Source organism: Oncorhynchus gorbuscha, linkage group LG05, assembly GCF_021184085.1.
Source record: "Oncorhynchus gorbuscha isolate QuinsamMale2020 ecotype Even-year linkage group LG05, OgorEven_v1.0, whole genome shotgun sequence".
Lineage (NCBI taxonomy): Eukaryota > Metazoa > Chordata > Actinopteri > Salmoniformes > Salmonidae > Oncorhynchus > Oncorhynchus gorbuscha.
Window position 1 is genome coordinate 7,784,407 of NC_060177.1, and position 22,479 is coordinate 7,806,885.

A 22,479-nucleotide genomic window follows, 5' to 3' on the forward strand; every position below is an offset into this window, starting at 1 on the left:
AAAACACAACGTTGATCACCTGAACACCCCCTGAAGCCATATAAATATTGCTGTGGTAACATGGCGTTAGTAGCCTGGCGATGTAGGTTGAAAAATACTCATTAAATCAGTTGCTACTAGCGTCTTTAACTTGCACCATGATCCAGTCTTTGAGTTCATTGTGTCCTCTGACAAGCAGTAATCTTTCTGCATATCTTCTGTACCAACGATGCATAGCCACAGTAGCTCCACTGTAGTGAAAGAGAGAGGGAATCCTCAGTGATTGACATTTCCTACGGTTTCTGATACAACTTCTAATAACAACAGATGGGACCTAATAGACCAAATCTACCAGAGGCCCTGACCCACCTATAGCTTTTACACTGAAGAATTCCCCTGTGACCAACCCAAACAAAGACCCATGGTTCTGGACACAACCCAGTATGTTGCAACCTGAACCTTGCATTTGGTTTCCACCACATGCAGTGGACAGAAGCCCTTGGTGCGTAACCACCACTATTGCCTGTTGAGAGAAATCTACTTGAGGCTAAACACCTTCCTCTTCTGGAGGAAAAACAGAGCCCCCAGTGATGGCCTAATTTGGTGCCAATTTCAAAGCGCCAATGGAAACAGGGCTTTAGTGTAAGATCAGCATAAACCAGGTGGCATCTTGCAGCACATTCATTACAATAAATCAAATCAAATTTTACAGTAGGTCCTAGTGTGTGTGCTGCCAGTGTGGCTGGAGGTCGGTAGCAGGTAGGTTGGATTGGGTCGTCTGCTTGGTTGTGGTGTTCTGGAGTCTGTTGGCGAGGTCAGGTCTCTGGCAGACAGACACTCCCTGGCCCAGTCTGCCCGACCGGATTCATAATTAATGGTGGGTAAGCAGCTCAGGTCGCTCCCTCTCTCTGGTTGGGGCACGGTTATGGCAGCCTCGCCACCGTGGTCACCTCCGGCTCTGACACAGCTGCCAGTTAGTGGCATAATGCACTATATTATTCAGTACAATGCTTATAAGAGGAGAGCCGCGAGACAAAGCACCAAGCAAAACACTGTAATTAGCTGGTTTGGTAAATCAACGGCAGCAATCAGGGAATGATCACATGGTCTTAGGTTAATGATTATCTCTGCTGTTCCATCGTCTGAAATAGATATTGCTGAAACTATTTGCATTCAATAATGTTTATTCTGCTTCTGAATTAGATGAGCATCGGTGTTCAAAATAGGTCAGAGGGGGATTATAAACCAAGCAAAGATAAGAAAAAGAAAATCAAATGTAATGAAAGTTCCAGCTACCTCTAAGACTTGTAACTTCATAAGCTCTGTCTTACACAATGAAATGATGCCTCAATGCTTCCTCTACCTTCCTTTCTCCCCCTCTACCTCAGTCTCACTCACTCAACTCTTACCTTCCTTTCTCCCCCTCTACCTCAGTCTCACTCCCTCAACTCTTACCTTCCTTTCTCCCCCTCTACCTCAGTCTCACTCCTCAACTCTTACCTTCCTTTCTCCCCCTCTACCTCAGTCTCACTCCCTCAACTCTTACCTTCCTTTCTCCCCCTCTACCTCAGTCTCACTCCCTCAACTCTTACCTTCCTTTCTCCCCCTCTACCTCAGTCTCACTCCCTCAACTCTTACCTTCCTTTCTCCCCCTCTACCTCAGTCTCACTCCCTCAACTCTTACCTTCCTTTCTCCCCCTCTACCTCAGTCTCACTCACTCAACTCTTACCTTCCCTGCTTTAATCTGCTCTACTGAAACCCCCCCCCCCCTCTCCCTATCCCATCTACAAAAAGCCTCACACGGACCCAAACCCAATGAGCGTAGGGTCACCCTGGAGCTAATCTGATCAGCCAGACAGTGAAATGAACCCAGCTGCAGTGCTCCTCTCCTGGGTCTCCGGACTCTCAAAGCACCATGAACTCCTCTAATGCTATCAGAGCCATCTGAATGGCACTAGAGTAGGTGAAGGATGTGGATGGTCCTGTGGAGGGAGGGCCAATGGGGCCAATAAAGAGACAAAGCCTGGAGTCTGGGAAAGGCCTAATTAAAGGGCTGGGAGACAAACTGGCTGTCAGGAGGAAAGGTAATATCATTAGGGTTTGTGGAGAGAGAGAGAGAGAAGGGCTGAAGTCTATAAATGTCAGGAGAAGGAGCTCTGCTGAGCTCAGGTCGAGCGTTCCTCAATGAGTTTCCAATTCAATGTGCTTAAACTCACCCGGGCTCCATCCATTAGGTCCCTGCTCAGGTTTGTGTAGAGGACTGATCAGTTAATGAAAGTAGACTATCGGATTGCAACTCAATCGTCTCGTCCGAAACGACGATGCATTTTGATACACCTTGATTGAGTCATCTTCTAAGCAATTAAAGAGTATTAAACAGGAACAGGGTTGCATATTTGAAGAAAGATCATTGGACTTCAACATTAAGAAAAATGTATTTATTTTACAACTTTAAAAAGCGACTTTTTAAGCACAAAGATTCACTCTTATATATAAACACTTTTTCTCTGCATAAAAAAATGGTAGCATGTGCACATTGTGCTTGTCTGTACAACCGCTCTCTGGGCGCCCCTCGGCAGCTGGGACCCAGTCTACATTTTATTGCATAAGTCACATGTGATCCGCACATGTCAATTTACAGGATAGTGGAAAGAATCGAGTTGAAAAGGAGAGAAAATAAGGACTAGAAAGACTCCTTTACACAGTGAAAAACAATAGCAGCTTTCAAAAGGAAGGCGTTGCACATTGTCCAGAAGAAACTAAATCCAACAGAAATATAGACCAACTAATGGAGCCTGTGATTGTGCTTTACTCAACAACAACAAAACAAAACAGCTGAACCTAAAGCAAATCCTTCCACCATGTAAACCAACGCTAAACAAAACAAGCTGGTAAACTACAACCCCCTCCAGGAGAATCTGCAGTTAGGAGCCTATTTTTCCCTTTGAAAAGTGACCGAGCACTAACACTAGATGTACGGTTGCACACATCCCATAAGACAGGCTACTTTTACACATCTTCTGTTAACTACAACTTCCGACACTACTCTATTAGAATCTACATTTCAAAAACTACATTTTCCCGAAAGGCAGTTGATTTCCCCCCCGTTGTCTCTGAGGGGGAAGGCAGAAACTCTTGTTTAAGCATTATCGTTTGTCATCTTGTGATATCTCAGACTTGAGACTGACAAACAAAATGCTTCATGGAAAATCTGCAGAAACAAAAAATTAAGAACACCTCAAACAACCTGGACATTTAAAGACTTTGGTATGAACAAAATGAAGCACTCAATCAACACAGGCCCTATTGGTACGCCTGACTGTCCCAATATCCCTTTAAAGAATGGACTTCATTCTAAGTCCCGTCAAACTATGAAATATGCATAGTGGTATTCATGTGAAGAAATGAGATTGAATAGACATGACCAACCAATGATTAAGAGAATCAAACAGTATCCATTAAATATCCAAATCAGGGGATCTCAAGTTATGACAGGTTCAGAGTGCAATTTCTCAGCAAACAATGACTTGCCCTCCAGAATGAAATCAGAGCAGGGCACAAGAGGGCAAGGGTCACAGAGGGTGAAGAGGTGACCATCTGAACCCTGTGACTGACATGGAACCTGGGAGATCAGATGGAGCAGGTAGACACACACACACACAGGTAGACACACTCACACACACACTACCTGGTCTCAGATGCGTTTGTGCAGTCTTGTGAAATCCTATGGTCATAGTCGTGCTAAAACAGATCTGGGACCAGGCTAGGAAACACAAGGTTGGGGCTTTGAGTTTGAGAACTACTGCACCTGAACTGACAGTGAATTTCACTGAGAGTAAATGAAGGTTAACCTCCATTGCCTAAACCATTTCCTCGGCATGTTCTAATGAAAACATGGAGCTCACACTCTTCTTACGGTCTCCTCTCTGACAGCAGCACCCGACTCACACCAACAGGAGCTTTTCTTTCATTATTTTATACATGTCATTGGCCTCACCTCAAAGAGCGAGGGCCAACGTCACTGCAGTCGTCAGATTCAGTCCTTTATCAAGTTCAAAAGGCATTTAGGAAAATGGGAGAAATGGTCCTTTGAACAAAAAACATTTCAATCCTCTTACGCACTTTACAATTCCTGTAGCCGGTCGGAGACGGTGAAACCCGATCCGTCTGAACCACAGCCGCAGAACATCCTTCTCATAAACAATCTTTGATCTGACTCCATATCAGTCAGAAGTGAAACCCGATCCGTCTGAACCACAGCCGCAGAACATCCTTCTCATAAACAATCTTTGATCTGACTCCATATCAGTCAGAAGTGAAACCCGATCCGTCTGAACCACAGCCGCAGAACATCCTTCTCATAAACAATCTTTGATCTGACACCATATCAGTCAGAAGTGAAACTGTCTCCTTCGTCTTGGCCAGCCATTGTTTACCAGTCAGTTAAAAGCTGAATCATTCCCTGTTGCCGCGGCTGCACCACCGACAGGCTCTCAAGACTCACGCCTATTAACCGTCTGAATTAGAGGTGGCTCTGCAGCCCTCTTCACTCACATCCACCTGTCAATAGGCCAGGCAGGGAGATTGAACAGGCCTGAGCCCACGCATGCTAACGGATGGGAGAAAGACCGACTGTCATTAGCTCGCTTTCCGCTAGTGTCTCCGTGTGCCAAGAATTAGGGCAGCGTTCAAAACAACCTCAGCCGCCGGCGATGTTCTTGTTGAGAAACTACAGATGTTGACAGTGTTCCTCGAACAACATGACGCCTCAATCTGCCCACACGCACAGACACACACACAGACACGCACAGACGCACACGCACGCACAGACGCACACGCACGCACAGACGCACACGCACGCACAGACGCACACGCACGCACAGACGCACACGCACACACGCACGCACAGACGCACGCACACACGCACGCACAGACGCACGCACAGACGCACGCACAGACACACGCACGCACGCACAGACACACGCGCACAGACACACGCACGCACGCACAGACACACGCACGCACGCACAGACACACGCACGCACAGACACACGCGCACAGACACACGCGCACAGACACACACGCACAGACACACACGCACAGACACACACGCACAGACACACACGCACAGACACACACGCACAGACACACACGCACAGACACACACGCACAGACACACACGCACAGACACACACGCACAGACACACACACACACGCACGCGTTTCCAGAATTGTAGTGTATTGATTAGCAAATGATTGATATAATTTCCAGATGATTGATAAGTAATTAAAATGTAGTGTAGTAGCCAGTATTTCTGACAATGAATGTAAAATAGGATATGATGTCAGTGTTACTGAAATAATAATAATATTCAATGAGAAACTACATTCATCTACATTTCATTTGCTGATCAGACACTCACAACTGGAGAGGGTTCACGAAAATCAACCCATGGTGAAATTAAAATGAGTGAAATCACTAAGGAAGAATTCAAGATGGATTTATAATGGACATGAACAGAGCTCCAGTCTCAGACTGAGGGGAGGGCGGCCATTTCCTGGCAATGGGCAAAGATAGGATGTAATGTAACGACTATAGCGAATGCCTCTGGCTCCAGTATGTGAAGGATGATGGGTCGACCCCAGGGAGCTGTAATGGGAGCTCGTTGTGGCCGGGGATCAGGGATGCTGCCTCCCATTGCTGGGCTGAAATACAACCCGTGTCCCAGAGCAATCAAACTGACCTGAGAGCAGCTACATGGACACCGCCCCTGAACAGATTAGGACTACGGGGCTCCGCAGGGTTCAATCTTCGCCCCCCAAAATTAGATTGTGGTGAGGTGGTTATGAGGCCTATGGGAATGGAGGGGGTGAGAAGTTGCTGCCCCTAAGGGCTTTAAAAAAAAAAACATTTTTAACCTTTATATAACTAGGCAAGTCGGTTAAGAACAAATTCTTATTTTCAATGACTGCCTAGGAACAGCGGGTTAACTGCCTGTTCAGGGGCAGATCGACAATTTGTACATTGTCAGCTCGGGGTTTGAACTTGCAACCTTCCGGTTACTACTCCAACGCTCTAACCACTAGGCTACCCTGCCACTGATCACAAGTCAGATCTATTAACTGGACACTGATGTTTTAGGTTGGGATTGGGTTAAAATAAACTGATTCTACATCTGGGGTTACTCATGATAATCCAGGGGAGCTATTGTTAGTGAATGACGATAGTAGCTCCTCATCTTTCTACTCTGAACACCAATCGGTGGACTATTTACTTTCATAAAACAACAAATAACATTTGGTACGTTCAAAACAACTATTATCAATGTTGTTGGGAAACTGGTCGGTCGGGGAGAAAACCTTCCAACATTCAGAATTTATAAAGACTTAAATGTAATGTAAATGTTATAAAGACTCGCCTCCAAAAAGAGTCTTTATACATTAGACTCATATCATACTCCATCTCCTCCAAAAAGAGTAGACTCATATCATACTCCATCTCCTCCAAAAAGAGTCTTTATACATTAGACTCATATCATACTCCATCGACTATTTACAGTATGGTTTCAGTCAGCTAGTTCTTCAGCCATCTAAAACACAGGAGAACATTAGGGGGAGACTAGTGAAGGAATAAAGTGTTGGAACAAAGCTATTCAATCAACCCACTCAATACCTTCTGTAGCATCCTGATGAGTGAAGAGACAAATGGGGGGGGGGGGCACCCTTTTTCTCCCATACACAGACACACTCCCTGAAGCTACGTTTGCACATAATTACAACAGCTAGCTCGGAATAGACCACAGCTGCAATTACAGTGGCAAAAATAAGACCCGGGACGAACAGCACCGCAAACATTTAGCGCTTTTAGACTGAACACACCTTTCACCTTCTCTGTAACCAGATCACACACACGTAGCTACGTAGGCTACACACACAGATATATGTGCACACACACACGTAGCTACGTAGGCTACACACACACACACAGATATATGTGCGCACACACACACGTAGCTACGTAGGCTACACACACACAGATGTACACACACACACGTAGCTACGTAGGCTACACACACACGCAGCTACGTAGGCTACACACACACACACACACAGAGCTACGTAGGCTACACACACAGATAGATGTGCACACACACACATAGCTATGTAGGCTACACACACAGATAGATGTGCACACACACACGTAGCTACGTAGGCTACACACACACAGAGATGTGCACACACACACACAGAGATGCACACACACACACAGAGATGTGCACACACACACACAGAGATGTGCACACACACACACACACAGAGATGTGCACACATAGCTACGTAGGCTACACACACACACAGAGATGTGCACACACACACACAGAGATGTGCACACATAGCTACGTAGGCTACACACACACAGAGATGTGCACACACACACATACCACCCGCTGCTTCCCTCCCACACCTCCCCATAGAGTTCATGGTCCAGAACCGGCTCCTAGTTGTGCTTGCCCCCCTCCAGGACCGGCTCCTAGTTGTGCTTGGCCCGCCCCCCCTTCAGGTAGCTCTTCCAGCGCTTCACCACATCCCGGAAGATGGGCGCGTTATCGATGGACGCCAGCAGCTGCAGCTGGTTGATGTGCGTGGTGTGGTAGTCCCAGCGTGCCAGGTTGGGGGCTGTGCCCAGCATGTAGTGCCGCAGGTCGTAGATGCTGCCCGAGCCCGTGTCATACAGTGGCAGCATGGCCTTGAGGGACTCCATGCCCCTGGAGAACAACAGGCCAGACTCCCGGCCTAGTTTCTCGCCCGCCGTCTCGGCCAGATCGTGGAGACCGAGCAGCGAGTATATGAAGCCGTTGAGCACGAAGGAGCCTGGTGTAGTGGGGTATTCCTCGTACCAGTCGTACTTGTTCATGAAGACAGCCTTGACGCCGTGCTGTTCAGAGTGCAGTTTGTAGGGGCCGGTGGCACGCAGCGCAGCGTTCAGGTACGTCTGGTCCTTGGTGAGCAGGTAGGCGCGGACCAGAGTCGACATGGCCTGGCCCTGCGCCATGGCGGAGTACCAGCCAGGTTCCAGCGGGCGGAAGCCCTCGCCCAGCTTGCGTGTGACCATGATGGGCCATCCGCCACGCTCGTCCTGGTTGCGCAGCAGCCAGTCACTGGCGGCGAAGAAAGCAGCCGTGTGCGCCGTGGTGGAGATGGTGACGTTGTCGATGGCACCGCGCCCACGGACTATCAGTCGCACAACCCGCCGCGGCATCACCTGGAAACAGGGGGAAGGGGGAGGTTGTTTTGTTTAACTGAAGCCATGTTTAACATGAACTCTTCCTTCCAAGATTCACACAACTTCTACATTTCTGGTACTTTAGAACCTTATGAGTTATATGCTGATTTGGTAACTAACATTTAAAAATATGTTTTATTACAATACTGTAAATAGTATCTTATGGTCTTAACCAACATGTTAAAATGTATTATTGTTTCTATACATTTCTTTGTTTCTCTACAGCAGGGCTCTCCAACCCTGTTCCTGGAGAGTTACCCTCCTGTAGGTTTTAACTCCAACCCTGTTCCTGGAGAGCTACCCTCCTGTAGGTTTTAACTCCAACCCTGTTCCTGGAGAGCTACCCTCCTGTAGGTTTTAACTCCAACCCTGTTCCTGGAGAGTTACCCCCTCCTGTAGGTTTTAACTCCAACCCTGTTCCTGGAGAGTTACCCTCCTGTAGGTTTTAACTCCAACCCTGTTCCTGGAGAGTTACCCTCCTGTAGGTTTTAACTCCAACCCTGTTCCTGGAGAGCTACCCTCCTGTAGGTTTTAACTCCAACCCTGTTCCTGGAGAGTTACCCTCCTGTAGGTTTTAACTCCAACCCTGTTCCTGGAGAGTTACCCTCCTGTAGGTTTTAACTCCAACCCTGTTCCTGGAGAGTTACCCTCCTGTAGGTTTTAACCTTCCTGGAGAGTTACCCTCCTGTAGGTTTTAACTCCAACCCTGTTCCTGGAGAGTTACCCTCCTGTAGGTTTTAACTCCAACCCTGTTCCTGGAGAGTTACCCTCCTGTAGGTTTTAACTCCAACCCTGTTCCTGGAGAGCTACCCTCCTGTAGGTTTTAACTCCAACCCTGTTCCTGGAGAGTTACCCTCCTGTAGGTTTTAACTCCAACCCTGTTCCTGGAGAGTTACCCTCCTGTAGGTTTTAACTCCAACCCTGTTCCTGGAGAGTAGGTTTTAACTACCCTCCTGTAGGTTTTAACTCCAACCCTGTTCCTGGAGAGTTACCCTCCTGTAGGTTTTAACTCCAACCCTGTTCCTGGAGAGTTACCCTCCTGTAGGTTTTAACTCCAACCCTGTTCCTGGAGAGCTACCCTCCTGTAGGTTTTTAACTCCAACCCTGTTCCTGGAGAGTTACCCTCCTGTAGGTTTTAACTCCAACCCTGTTCCTGGAGAGCTACCCTCCTGTTCCTGGGTTTACCCTCCTGTAACTCCAACCCTGTTCCTGGAGAGCTACCCTCCTGTAGGTTTTAACTCCAACCCTGTTCCTGGAGAGCTACTGTCCTCCTGTTCCTGGAGGTTTCCTGTAAACTCCAACCCTGTTCCTGGAGAGTTACCCTCCTGTAGGTTTTAACTCCAACCCTGTTCCTGGAGAGTTACCCTCCTGTAGGTTTTAACTCCAACCCTGTTCCTGGAGAGTTACCCTCCTGTAGGTTTTAACTCCAACCCTGTTCCTGGAGAGCTACCCTCCTGTAGGTTTTAACTCCAACCCTGTTCCTGGAGAGCTACCCTCCTGTAGGTTTTAACTCCAACCCTGTTCCTGGAGAGTTACCCTCCTGTAGGTTTTAACTCCAACCCTGTTCCTGGAGAGTTACCCTCCTGTAGGTTTTAACTCCAACCCTGTTCCTGGAGAGTTACCCTCCTGTAGGTTTTAACTCCAACCCTGTTCCTGGAGAGCTACCCTCCTGTAGGTTTTAACTCCAACCCTGTTCCTGGAGAGTTACCCTCCTGTAGGTTTTAACTCCAACCCTGTTCCTGGAGAGCTACCCTCCTGTAGGTTTTAACCCTGTTCCTGGACCCTGTTCCTGGAGAGCTACCCTCCTGTAGGTTTTAACTCCAACCCTGTTCCTGGAGAGCTACTAACTCCTCCTGTAGGTTTTAACTCCAACCCTGTTCCTGGAGAGCTACCCTCCTGTAGGTTTTAACTCCAACCCTGTTCCTGGAGAGTTACCCTCCTGTAGGTTTTAACTCCAACCCTGTTCCTGGGTTTTAACTCCAACCCTGTTCCTACCCCTCCTGTAGGTTTTAACTCCAACCCTGTTCCTGGGTTTTAACTCCAACCCTGTTCCTGGAGAGCTACCCTCCTGTAGGTTTTAACTCCAACCCTGTTCCTGGAGAGTTACCCTGCTGTAGGTTTTAACTTCAAACCTTTTCCTATAGAGTTACCCTCCAGTTACTCCAACTCTGTTCCTGGAGAGCTACTGTCCTGTAGGTTTTAACTCCAACCCTGTTCCTGGAGAGCTACTGTCCTGTAGGTTTTAACTCCAACCCTGTTCCTGGAGAGCTACTGTCCTGTAGGTTTTAACTCCAACCCTGTTCCTGGAGAGTTACCCTCCTGTAGGTTAACTCCAACCCTGTTCCTGGAGAGCTACCCTCCTGTAGGTTAACTCCAACCCTGTTCCTGGAGAGCTACCCTCCTGTAGGTTAACTCCAACCCTGTTCCTGGAGAGTTACCCTCCTGTAGGTTAACTCCAACCCTGTTCCTGGAGAGCTACCCTCCTGTAGGTTAACTCCAACCCTGTTCCTATAGAGACAACATCATGTAGGTTTTTCACTACAACCCTGTTCCTGGAGAACCACCCTCCTGTAGGATTTTTCACTACACCCCTAATATACTGCAGCCGATTCTAATAATTAGCTGGTTGACAAACTGAATCAACTGGGGATTGGAGAGCCCTGCTCTAACACAATTAAGACTGAAGGTGCTAACCTTGGTGGCCTTGACGGCCTTGGTGTTGGACAGGCCCACGCCCTTCCTCAGGTCGGTCAGCAGGTCCCGGGTGACCGTGGACCAGGCAGCACGGGGCCCGATGCCGTAGGTGATGTCGCGGCCGCTGAAGGCGATGAGCTGAGCGGAGGTGACATAGTGGATGATGAAGGGCGCACCCTTCTCCGTGGTCTCCAGCACCACAGACACGCTTCCGTTGGAGGTGAACTTGAGGTCGAAGGAGATGATAAAGTCCTTGGAGTTGCCCAGGGGGATGGAGACACCTTCAGAGTTCTCTGTAGTGACAGGAGGGAGAAACAACATGGTGGGTTTAATGGTTTCACAGTTCTTCACAGTGCTGGTAGTCACTAGGGTCCATCGTTCTCTGAACTAATGAGAATGTGTGTATTTGGGCTTGTTCTCATGGTTAAGAACAGTGTGAGGGAGATTGTGAAGTTACATTTATTTTGTAACAAAGCGCTGCATTTAGAAAAAGGCCCATCACACCCAGTTTGTCTTAAACATGCGGCATCATAGAGCTACCGTGTCATTCTAAGTACAGCTTTCTGTAGGCTTGCATTGTAATAGAACGTTGAGAAGCCCCCCCCCCTCCAACAGATGTATGGGTTCTGAGAGAAAGTCCCCCCCCCCTCCAACAGATGCATGGGTTCTGAAAGAAAGTCCCCCCTATGGGATCCTGGTTAGTATGTATGTGAGAAAGAGTGACTGGGGGAAGAGAGGGAGGGGGAAGAGAGGGAAGAGAACAGGGGAAGAGAGATAGTGGGGAGAGAAAGAGAGATAGTGGGGAGAGAAGGAAAATATCCTAATTACACCCACCAAAAAAAAATGTACAAAAATTCAAAATTCAGTAATTGGTTCTGTTTTTCAGTTCATTGTTTTTCATTTTTTTCGCTCTCAAAAATCCCACTTATTAAAACATCTAAAAATGGGATATTCTAAGTCAACAACCATACTAAACCACATCAGAAGACCACTTTTGAGGTCTGGGAAAATGTTTTAAAATGTGAGTGTGTAGTCACCCTTTAATTCCAGTGTGCACCTAGCAAGAGGCTGTTTAGCTAGGTTTTTGTAGCACACATTTGCATTGTCACACGTGGTAGAGTTTAATACTTATACCCACTGGATTGATGTAAATAATAATGATATTCTGTCAGGTAAACAGAGGCTACTTTGTAGTTAACATTTAATTTAGAATGTTTTTGAGACTGCCTTTCCATCTATCGGGAGATGTTAGCATCATCGCTAACGGCTACACAGTGATAGCGGCGCACATCGTCCATACAGCATTGAGACGGAGGAATTCTCCTTGCCTCATCAGAAAGTTTCAGGAAATAAGAATCGCTCTGTTTATTTCATGATAAACTTGTGCAAATGAATACATGCTTTTATACATTTAGTTGGTTCCCTACTGATAAGTTCAATACATTTTTTAAATATTGTTGAATTCTGTTTTATTGTCTGGATTCAGTCCACATCTCGCACTGCAACACTTCCTTAGGCAGCAAGCCCAGCATGGAACACAGTTTGACAATACTACTAGGAAATGTTGAATCCCTAACACACACACAGTACCACTCAAAAGTTTGGACACACCTACTCATTCAAGGGTTTTGCACACAAGAGTGTGCAAAGCTGTCATCACAGCAAAGGGTGGCTACTTTGAAGAATCTCAAATATAAAATATTTAGATTTGTTTTAACACTTTTTTGATTACTACATGATTCCATATGTGTTATTTCATAGTTCTGATGTCTTTACTATTACTCTACAATGTAAAAAATAAAAACCCTGGAATAAGTAGGTGTACAAACTTTTGACTGGTACTGTATATGTAGAGACACACCCACTTCCTTCCAAACAGAGATCTTCTGAACTTATCCCAAACTGTTCAGGCCCCTTGTCAGCGGCTAAACCTAGCTCCCTCCCTCCTACTAAGTCTGCACCCGACAGCACTCTGAAAACACTCAGAGGAGGAGGCACTGTTAAACTCTCAGAAAGAGAGTGCACACGAGACAGAGATAAAAGGAGAGGCAGAGGGACGGCCCCCTCAGTCAGAGAAAACAAGAGTAAGACAGAGAGACAGGCACAGACCGAGAGACAGTCCGGCAGGCACAGACCGACAGACAGGCACAGACCGAGAGACAGTCCGGCAGGCACAGACCGAGAGACAGTCCGGCAGGCACAGACCGAGAGACAGTCCGGCAGGCACAGACCGAGAGACAGTCCGGCAGGCACAGACCGAGAGACAGTCAGGCAGGCACAGACCGAGAGACAGTCAGGCAGGCACAGACCGAGAGACAGTCCGGCAGGCACAGACCGAGAGACAGTCCGGCAGGCACAGACCGAGAGACAGTCCGGCAGGCACAGACCGAGAGACAGTCCGGCAGGCACAGACCGAGAGACAGTCCGGCAGGCACAGACCGAGAGACAGTCAGGCAGGCACAGACCGAGAGACAGTCAGACAGGCAGGGCCCCAGGTTTCTATAGCTCTTTAATGCACTCATAAATCCATTACTTAAGGCAACCCAGAGAGTAAGTGGATTTGTACTGTGGCCCTGTGATTACTCTGCCATCAATAAATGATGGGCTGGGAATACAGACGAGATCCCATCTCCTCTCTAATGCTGCTGCTCATCACCGTGGTTGAGAGAGACATTATGCTAGGTTGTCTGATGCTGCTCATCACCGGGGATGAGAGAGACACTATGCTAGGTTGTCTGATGCTGCTCATCACCGGGGACAGTCCGGAGGCACATGCTATAGGTTGTCTGATGCTGCTCATCACCGGGGATGACAGAGACACTAGGCCCCAGGTTGTCTGATGCTGCTCCATTACCGGGGCATGAGAGAGAAGTGGATTTGTAGGTTGTCTGATTACTCTGCCATCAATAAATGATGGGCTGGGAATGAGAGAGATCCCTATCTAGGTTGTCTGATGCTGCTCATCACCGTGGTTGAGAGAGACATTATGCTAGGTTGTCTGATGCTGCTCATCACCGGGGATGAGAGAGACACTATGCTATAGGTTGTCTGATGCTGCTCATCACCGGGGATGAGAGAGACACTATGCTATAGGTTGTCTGATGCTGCTCATCACCGGGGATGAGAGAGACACTATGCTATAGGTTGTCTGATGCTGCTCATCACTGGGGATGAGAGAGACACTATGCTAGGTTGTCTGATGCTGCTCATCACCGGGGATGAGAGAGACACTATGCTAGGTTGTCTGATGCTGCTCATCACCGGGGATGAGAGAGACACTATGCTAGGTTGTCTGATGCTGCTCATCACTGGGGATGAGAGAGACACTATGCTATAGGTTGTCTGATGCTGCTCATCACTGGGGTTGAGAGAGACACTATGCTATAGGTTGTCTGATGCTGCTCATCACCGGGGATGAGAGAGACACTATGCTAGGTTGTCTGATGCTGCTCATTACCGGGGATGAGAGAGACACTATGCTATAGGTTGTCTGATGCTGCTCATCACCGGGGATGAGAGAGACACTATGCTATAGGTTGTCTGATGCTGCTCATCACCGGGGATGAGAGAGACACTATGCTATAGGTTGTCTGATGCTGCTCATCACCGGGGATGAGAGAGACACTATGCTAGGTTGTCTGATGCTGCTCATTACCGGGGATGAGAGAGACACTATGCTATAGGTTGTCTGATGCTGCTCATCACTGGGGATGAGAGAGACACTATGCTATAGGTTGTCTGATGCTGCTCATCACTGGGGATGAGAGAGACACTATGCTAGGTTGTCTGATGCTGCTCATCACCGGGGATGAGAGAGACACTATGCTATAGGTTGTCTGATGCTGCTCATCACTGGGGATGAGAGAGACACTATGCTATAGGTTGTCTGATGCTGCTCATCACCGGGGATGAGAGAGACACTATGCTATAGGTTGTCTGATGCTGCTCATCACCGGGGATGAGAGAGACACTATGCTATAGGTTGTCTGATGCTGCTCATCACCGGGGTTGAGAGAGACACTATGCTATAGGTTGTCTGATGCTGCTCATCACTGGGGATGAGAGAGACACTATGCTAGGTTGTCTGATGCTGCTCATCACCGGGGATGAGAGAGACACTATGCTAGGTTGTCTGATGCTGCTCATCACCGGGGATGTAGGTTGTCTGATGCTGCTCATCACTGGGGATGAGAGAGACACTATGCTATAGGTTGTCTGATGCTGCTCATCACTGGGGTTGAGAGAGACACTATGCTATAGGTTGTCTGATGCTGCTCATCACTGGGGATGAGAGAGACACTATGCTAGGTTGTCTGATGCTGCTGATCACCGGGGATGAGAGAGACACTATGCTATAGGTTGTCTGATGCTGCTCATCACCGGGGGTGAGAGAGACACTATGCTATAGGTTGTCTGCAGCACAGGTGCACTAATACATACATTGCCTTCATTCACACACCTGGACTTTTTCCACATTATGTTGAGTTACAGACTGATTTTAAAATGGATTCAATTGAGAAAGTGTGTCACGGATCTATACACAGCACCCCATAATGTCGGTGGAATTATGTTTTTAGAAATATTTACAAATGAATAAAAATCAAAAGTTGTAATTTTGGTCAATAAGTATTCTGCGCAGACAGAGAGATCTATATATATATATTACATTGGATAAAAGTAGAGACTCAGAGCTACAAAATGGTATTATCATACACTACAGAACAATGGGAAAGTAATTATGTTTTGAAAATTGATAAACGTGTAACCTCACTTTTGACCAAATGTCTTGAATGTTTTGGTACACCTCCTGGAGAGCTCTTTTTTGTCTACATCCATTCAGCATCTTTCACACTAAGCTTTAGCCCCACCATCTCTTTAAGGATTCACATGCGAGGCCATGTACTAAACAAGCAAAGACATCAAGAATAAAGGCTGTTTTATACTATGGGTATGTTAATAATTTAATTTGAAGAGCATGTTAGCTCCACATACTCACTGTTAGCCTGCACTGGGAGTCTGGGCTGCATCATGTTAGCTCCACATACTCACTGTTAGCCTGCACTGGGAGTCTGGGCTGCATCATGTTAGCTCCACATACTCACTGTTAGCCTGCACTGGGAGTCTGGGCTGCATCATGTTAGCTCCACATACTCACTGTTAGCCTGCACTGGGAGTCTGGGCTGCATCATGTTAGCTCCACATACTCACTGTTAGCCTGCACTGGGAGTCTGGGCTGCATCATGTTAGCTCCACATACTCACTGTTAGCCTGCACAGTCTGGGCTGCATCATGTTAGCTCCACATACTCACTGTTAGCCTGCACTGGGAGTCAGTCTGTTAGGTTAGCTGCATGGGAGTCTGGGCTGCATCATGTTAGCTCCACATACTCACTGTTAGCCTGCACTGTTAGCTGCTCATGTTAGCTCCACATACTCACTGTTAGCCTGCAGGGAGTCTGGGCTGCATCATGTTAGCTCCACATACTCACTGTTAGCCTGCACTGGGAGTCTGGGCTGCATCATGTTAGCTCCACATACTCACTGTTAGCCTGCACTGGGAGTCTGGGCTGCATTATTTTACATACTCACTGTTAGCCTGCATTGGGAGTCTGGGCTGCATCATGTTAGCTCCACATACTCACGGTTAGCCTGCACTGCGAGTCTGGGCTGCATTATTTTAGCTCCTCACTCATGCGGCACAGACGTTAACACTTGAATAATGTGACACGGCATGTAGAAAAGTTGAAACTGTTAATTACTGTTCGCAAAACAATGTCCATACAGGCTAAAATACTTTACAATGCAAGAAGATACCGGTAGCTCCCAGCTTTGTAGGCCAACTTTCCACCAAAAACATAATTAATTAACTTTATCGGTTTCCCTCATGTCTCTCTCTCTGTCAAAGATTTATTGCCTCAGAGAATTGAGGGCTCCGACAGGCCGGACCCCTCTCGGTTCGTGAACGACTTCATTACTAGTTAAAGAGACAGTGGCAATGTTATAAAAGAAGCTACTTCTATGCAAATGTTGTTGATCAGTACAGTAACATAAGTGTCACATGGAAGGGAAACAGATTGTCATCTGTACCCCATGAAATCAGCCAAAACAAGCTGAATAACTCAACGCATGCACACACTCCTATTGAATATGCATTCACCTGTATTGTGCATAGGCCTAGGCTACATCTTGATTTACACAGTTTTTCAATAGAGATATAACATTCAAAAAAGGTATTACCATGATGTTGTTATGTAGTTAGATCGTTTAATTGGTTCATACTCGGCTGTATCTGAAGATGTCTGACGTAAAACATTTCAAATGTATTTAACTCAAAAGATGCCCGGCAATTGAACAGAGCAGTACCTGGGTTCATCTGTCTGGATCAAGTGCCATTCTGTGGCTTTGGCTAATAAGCCTTCTGTTTTTACTGTGGTATCGTTTTGGTATCGGGCATTGTGATACTAAACCTGGTATCCAAATTAAAATGCAGGTAGTGTGACACACTGACGACCCTCCCACTCGGTCTGACGATTTTGTTCGCTTTGCTCTTGTATTCCTTAATAGGATGTCGGTGGGCGGAGCCGGGAGGGTCGTCAGTGAAATAGGACACACCTGGGCTTGGGTGTGTCCCAGGATAAATGCACCTCTTCCCCATTCATTGGGGAGACTCTCTCTCCATGCAGACACAGATTTTGTAATCAGTAGTGTGGCTGTTTTTGATTGTTACCTTTCAACACCCCTCATTATCACATTTATGCACGAAACCACATACTACTGATTACAGACTACACACACCATTGTTAATTATATTTAGTTTACTTTAGTTAAATAAATATATTTTGTTATTCCTTATCTCAACGTTGTCTCCTTTTTTGTTACGCACTGAGTCGGTTCGTGACAACACACACAAATACAAACCCAGGTTCTCAATTGTGCTCTCACACAGACTTGTTTAGTCTCTCAAAAACACACACACACACACTTTAGGCCTATCGAAACACACTCACAGACCACAGCTCTAGCCATATGGAGCTTAGCTAGTGACAACAATTACCCCACTGTCTCCTTATAGAATGGCCCTGCTAATGTTAATGGGGTTCGATCTGCTGCGGGGGGGAAACTGCATTACAGGATGATCAACAAAAGAACGGGCATCAGCGCCCAGAATCCAGGCGCCTCTCTGCCATTGACGACTGAGACATACAGTAGTGACCACAACCTGCTCTGTATGGGATATGTAGGCCACAAGCTTCCAATCAAATGAAACTCATTGATCCGCTTGTCAGATACCCAAGGGGGAGGAAGAGAGAGCGAGAGAGAGGGATTGTGGGAGTTCATTCTAGTAGGTTGACGTCACGAGTCTTGTCCTGGAGGCAGAACTGAGCAACTTCCCTTGCCAGCTGAAAAGTCAAAATTGGGTCAGCAGTGGGTTAAGGTTCAAATAATGACTTTGTGGCTGTGCAGAGCTGCCTCAATAGCAAGATTCATGAGGAAAAAAACATTAACCTGCGCAATTCTATGGGGACTAAGAAAGATGAGAAGAGAGGAATGGCCTTCCAAAAAGATGGAGCAGAGAAGAAAAATGTCCAGACAAAGGTGAGAGCGAGAAAGAGAAAGACAAAAGAGCGATCAAGGAGAGGATGATGATGTTATAATGATCAAGGTCTAAGAAAGCTCTACAGAGATTAAGGTGAGGACAGAACATTCCAGCCTCATTTTCAACCACTGCATTCTGTCCACCACAAAGATAGAAACACACAAGAATATTATTCTATTTCCATCTACCTCCCTGTATGACAGATATACATGTGCTGCTGCCATCCTACCTGGGGCACTGAACTGGCGCACAGCGGTGGCACGGCCCTTGTCGTGGAGCCGTGTGAGGCTGCAGCCCTTGGGGACCGTCCAGGGCCCGCTGGGTGAGCCCGCGCGGTTGTCCTTCTCCTCGGCCGCGTCGTACAGCTCCACATGGGGTGGCCGCTCCGTCAGGTTCTTGCTGTAGTGGCTCAGGCCGTACTGGGCGATCTGGATGGCATAGAAGTAACCCTGGGGACCCCACTGGGTGGAGAGGGGCACGCCTGAGGGAGAGAGGTTACATAATGAAACAGTGATTACACATGAAAACATGGTCAGTTGAGGCACTAGCATCACAAAGCAGTGACATCATCTGTGTTTAAAGTTCATGCCCGAGCATGAGTACCCAGGACGCCACTGAATAATTACTGTCTTGTTTTTAGAGACACTTCATTCTTGATACACTGTGTGATATCATTTCGATATCAGTTGCAATTAGTTACTGTTGTGCTATTTTTTTTTATTTTTAAATTTGCGTTGTTTGTAACTAATTTTGTACATAATTTTGCTGCTACCGTCTCTTATGACCAAAAATAACTTCTGGACATCGGAACTGTGATTACACACCACGAACTGGAAGAATCTTTTTCTTTTAAAGAGTCCGACGAGAAAGATATACTGCTCTCCCGGGAACAGGCCCAGATCACCATCATTTGGGTGAAGAAAAGATGGAGGGAAAGGACGCAGATCAGACTGCCTTCTGGAATCCGTAGGAGAGAGTGTAAACTCCCACTGACATCAATGTTACTTGCTAACATGCAATCATTGGAAAATAAAATCGATGACCTACGATTACGGTTATCCTACCAACGGGACATGAACTTCCTTCGGATCAGTGGGACGCTAGCGACAACATCCAGTGAAATTGCAGAGCGACAAATTCAAATGAAATTACTGTAAGTATTTAACTTTCATAAAACCACAAGTGTAATACATCAAAATAAAACTTAACTTGTTGTTATTCCAGCCACCATGTCAGATTTCAAAAAGGCTTTACGGCGAAAGCGGGGACAGCGCCCCGCATACGAACACATAAACATTTCAACCAGGCAGGTGCGACACGAAAGTCAGAAATTGCGATAGAAAAAAATGCCTTACCTTTTAAGATCTTCTTCTGTCGGCACTCCAAAAGGTCCCAGAAACATCAAATGGTCCTTTTGTTTGATAAATTCCTTATTTATATCCCCTCCTTCTTTATATGTCCATTTATTTGGCGCGTTTGATTCAGAAATACACCGGTTCCAACTCGCCCAACATGACTACAAAGTATCTCATAAGTAAACTTGGTCGAAACATTTCAAACAACGTTCCTAATCCAACCTTAGATATCTTAAAACGTAAAAAAATGGATAAAATATAGACGGAATATTCTGTGTTCAATAGCAGATAAAAACAACGTGGAACGAGTTCCTGGTCACGCACACTAAACAGAAGAGTCCACTTGGCTTGACGCTCAAAGAACAGCCAGACTTCTTAATTTCTCAAAAGAAAAACATCAACCAATTTCTAAATACTGTTGACATCTAGTGGAAGCCATAGGAACTGCAACCAGGTTCCTCAAATATAGTTTCCCATAGAAACAGTGACCTAATTTTGTCCTTGGGGTTTCACCTGCCAAATAAGTTCTGTTATACTCACAGACAATTTTAACGTTTTAGAAACTTCAGAGTGTTTTCTATCTAAATCTACCAATTATATGCATATCCTAGCTTCTGGGCCTGAGAAACAGGCAGTTTACTTTGGGACCGCTTTTCATCCGGACGTGAAAAGACTTCCCCTTATCCCAATGAAGTTTAAGAACTGTAATATCTTATGTTTCACCGAGTTGTGGCTGAATGACGACACGGCGGCAGACAGGGCGCGGGGGCAGACAGGGCGCGGGGGCAGACAGGGCGCGGGGGCAGACAGCGCTGAGCTACATAGCTGGGAGGACAAAGATAGAAAAGGAGAGAGTCCTATAAAGAGAAGGGAGAGCAATGCAGAGAGGGGGGAGACAAAGTGAAGCAAGACGCGGCCTATTTTAGAAACAAGGACTGAGAAATCAGCAAGCACACAGAGAGAAATGAAAAATGGCCACATTTAGTGATCAGAGAGAAATTCAAGCTAATCTATTTCCAATGTCAGGTACCCGGAGGCTAGCCTCCTCGTCCCACTAGAAATAGCCTAGGCTGCCTGGCACCCTGATGAATAGATAGTTTACCTAAAGAGCTCATGACAGAGACAGCATGACAATCACATTTGCGGCTAGCGTTAGGCTAGCCCATAGTGTTTGTGGTGGTGGTGGTGGTGATGGGGGGGTGGGGGTGATTATTCTGCATTTTCTTGTGCAACAAGACAACACTGGACCAATGGGTGTCAATAGTTTAAAGAAGCTTCCTCATATCTCCTTTCCTTCATCTGCACCCAATGTAAAAAAAGAGGGATCCACCATATTGCCGTCTGCTGTCCTCAGTTCAGAGCAGATTAAGGACAAGAGATGAGGAGAGAAAGACCGTTAAGTATCAAGTATAAACCGGCAAGACCAGACAAAAGGACAGCAGAGTTCAGGATTATTAATAATGGAATAGTTGAGGTTGTGACGTTTTCTGAATTTGGGAGCATAGTGTTCAGTATTCATTAGTCTGCTTTCAGTTCTCCATACAAAACCTAGTCAGTTGCCAGGTCACCCTCCATCTATCTCACACAAACACTCAGCGTGCACATCCATTATTTCTCAGGGGCTGCTGGGTAAAGAAAGAGACATGTCTGATGTTGAAAGGATACCTGGCGCATGAAGTCTCTCCAAAGAAAATATATCATTTTTGGTGTGAAAATGGCTTATAATGGTTTGACTATTGCTTAGATCTTCCTGAGCTATGTTGACTTTAAAGATGATGCCAGCCATTCTCACTTAAAACTTAATTTACACTTGGGCCGCGTGGCAGCAGCAGCTGTAAGCACCATGGAAGGGGATTGCTACACGCTGCAGGAGTTAAATTAAGTCTTAGGTTTGGCGACAGTGTCTGGCCTAGATTCTATTCAGAGAGTCCTGAGCCCCCTCCACACACACTCACTCCTCTCCTCTGGATGAAGAGATTCATATACATCATTAGAGAGTGAGTGAGTGAGTGAGTGAGTGAGTGAGTGAGTGAGTGAGTGAGTGAGTGAGTGAGTGAGTGAGTGAGTGAGTGAGTGAGTGAGTGAGTTTGGGGGAAGAGAAAGACCGTGAGAACACAAGAGACTAGAAAGTGATAAAGAAAAGCTCTATGGGTTGAGGAGAGAAGCTTCTCTCTCCAGTAATGACATGCACCCTGCTAGAACTTCATTCCTAAAGATTCAACTTCAGCAGCAACTCCGTCACTTGATAAGAGTTTTCCATAAGCTCCGACCATCGGAGAAATAGCTGATAAACTGCTTTGTCAGCCGGCTACTTTTTCCCACTTCATTAACTAACTAGGCTTCTTTTCATTTAAAAAAAGTTTAAATTCGCTAGTCAGAAAAGTCAGTAGAGCCTTCTCCCACTCGAATGAACGACATGAATCTTCTTGTGATCTATTTATAGGACAGGCGCCTGTCAGTCACAAAGCCAGAGATGACAGGGACACTGCTGGATTGTCAGTCTGCCGTCTGTCCCAACACTCGGTACCCGTGTGATCTTTGTGTGCTCTGGTTGGCTACAGTCACATTTA

General features: G+C 46.5%; 1 protein-coding gene across 1 annotated transcript in view; it reads right to left on the reverse strand.

Annotated features, from left to right (window-relative positions):
- Window positions 1-7,377: 7,377 nt before the first annotated feature.
- glceb (glucuronic acid epimerase b) overlaps window positions 7,378-22,479 on the reverse strand; it is a 78,755-nt gene continuing 63,653 nt past the window's right edge. Inside the window, exons 4-6 of the mRNA XM_046348940.1 lie at window positions 18,784-19,035; window positions 10,959-11,251; window positions 7,378-8,243 (exon numbers count right to left, since the gene is read on the reverse strand). Of these exons, the coding sequence (XP_046204896.1) occupies window positions 7,512-8,243; window positions 10,959-11,251; window positions 18,784-19,035 (1,277 nt within the window). The 3' untranslated portion in view covers window positions 7,378-7,511. The remainder of the gene's footprint in view (window positions 8,244-10,958; window positions 11,252-18,783; window positions 19,036-22,479) is intronic.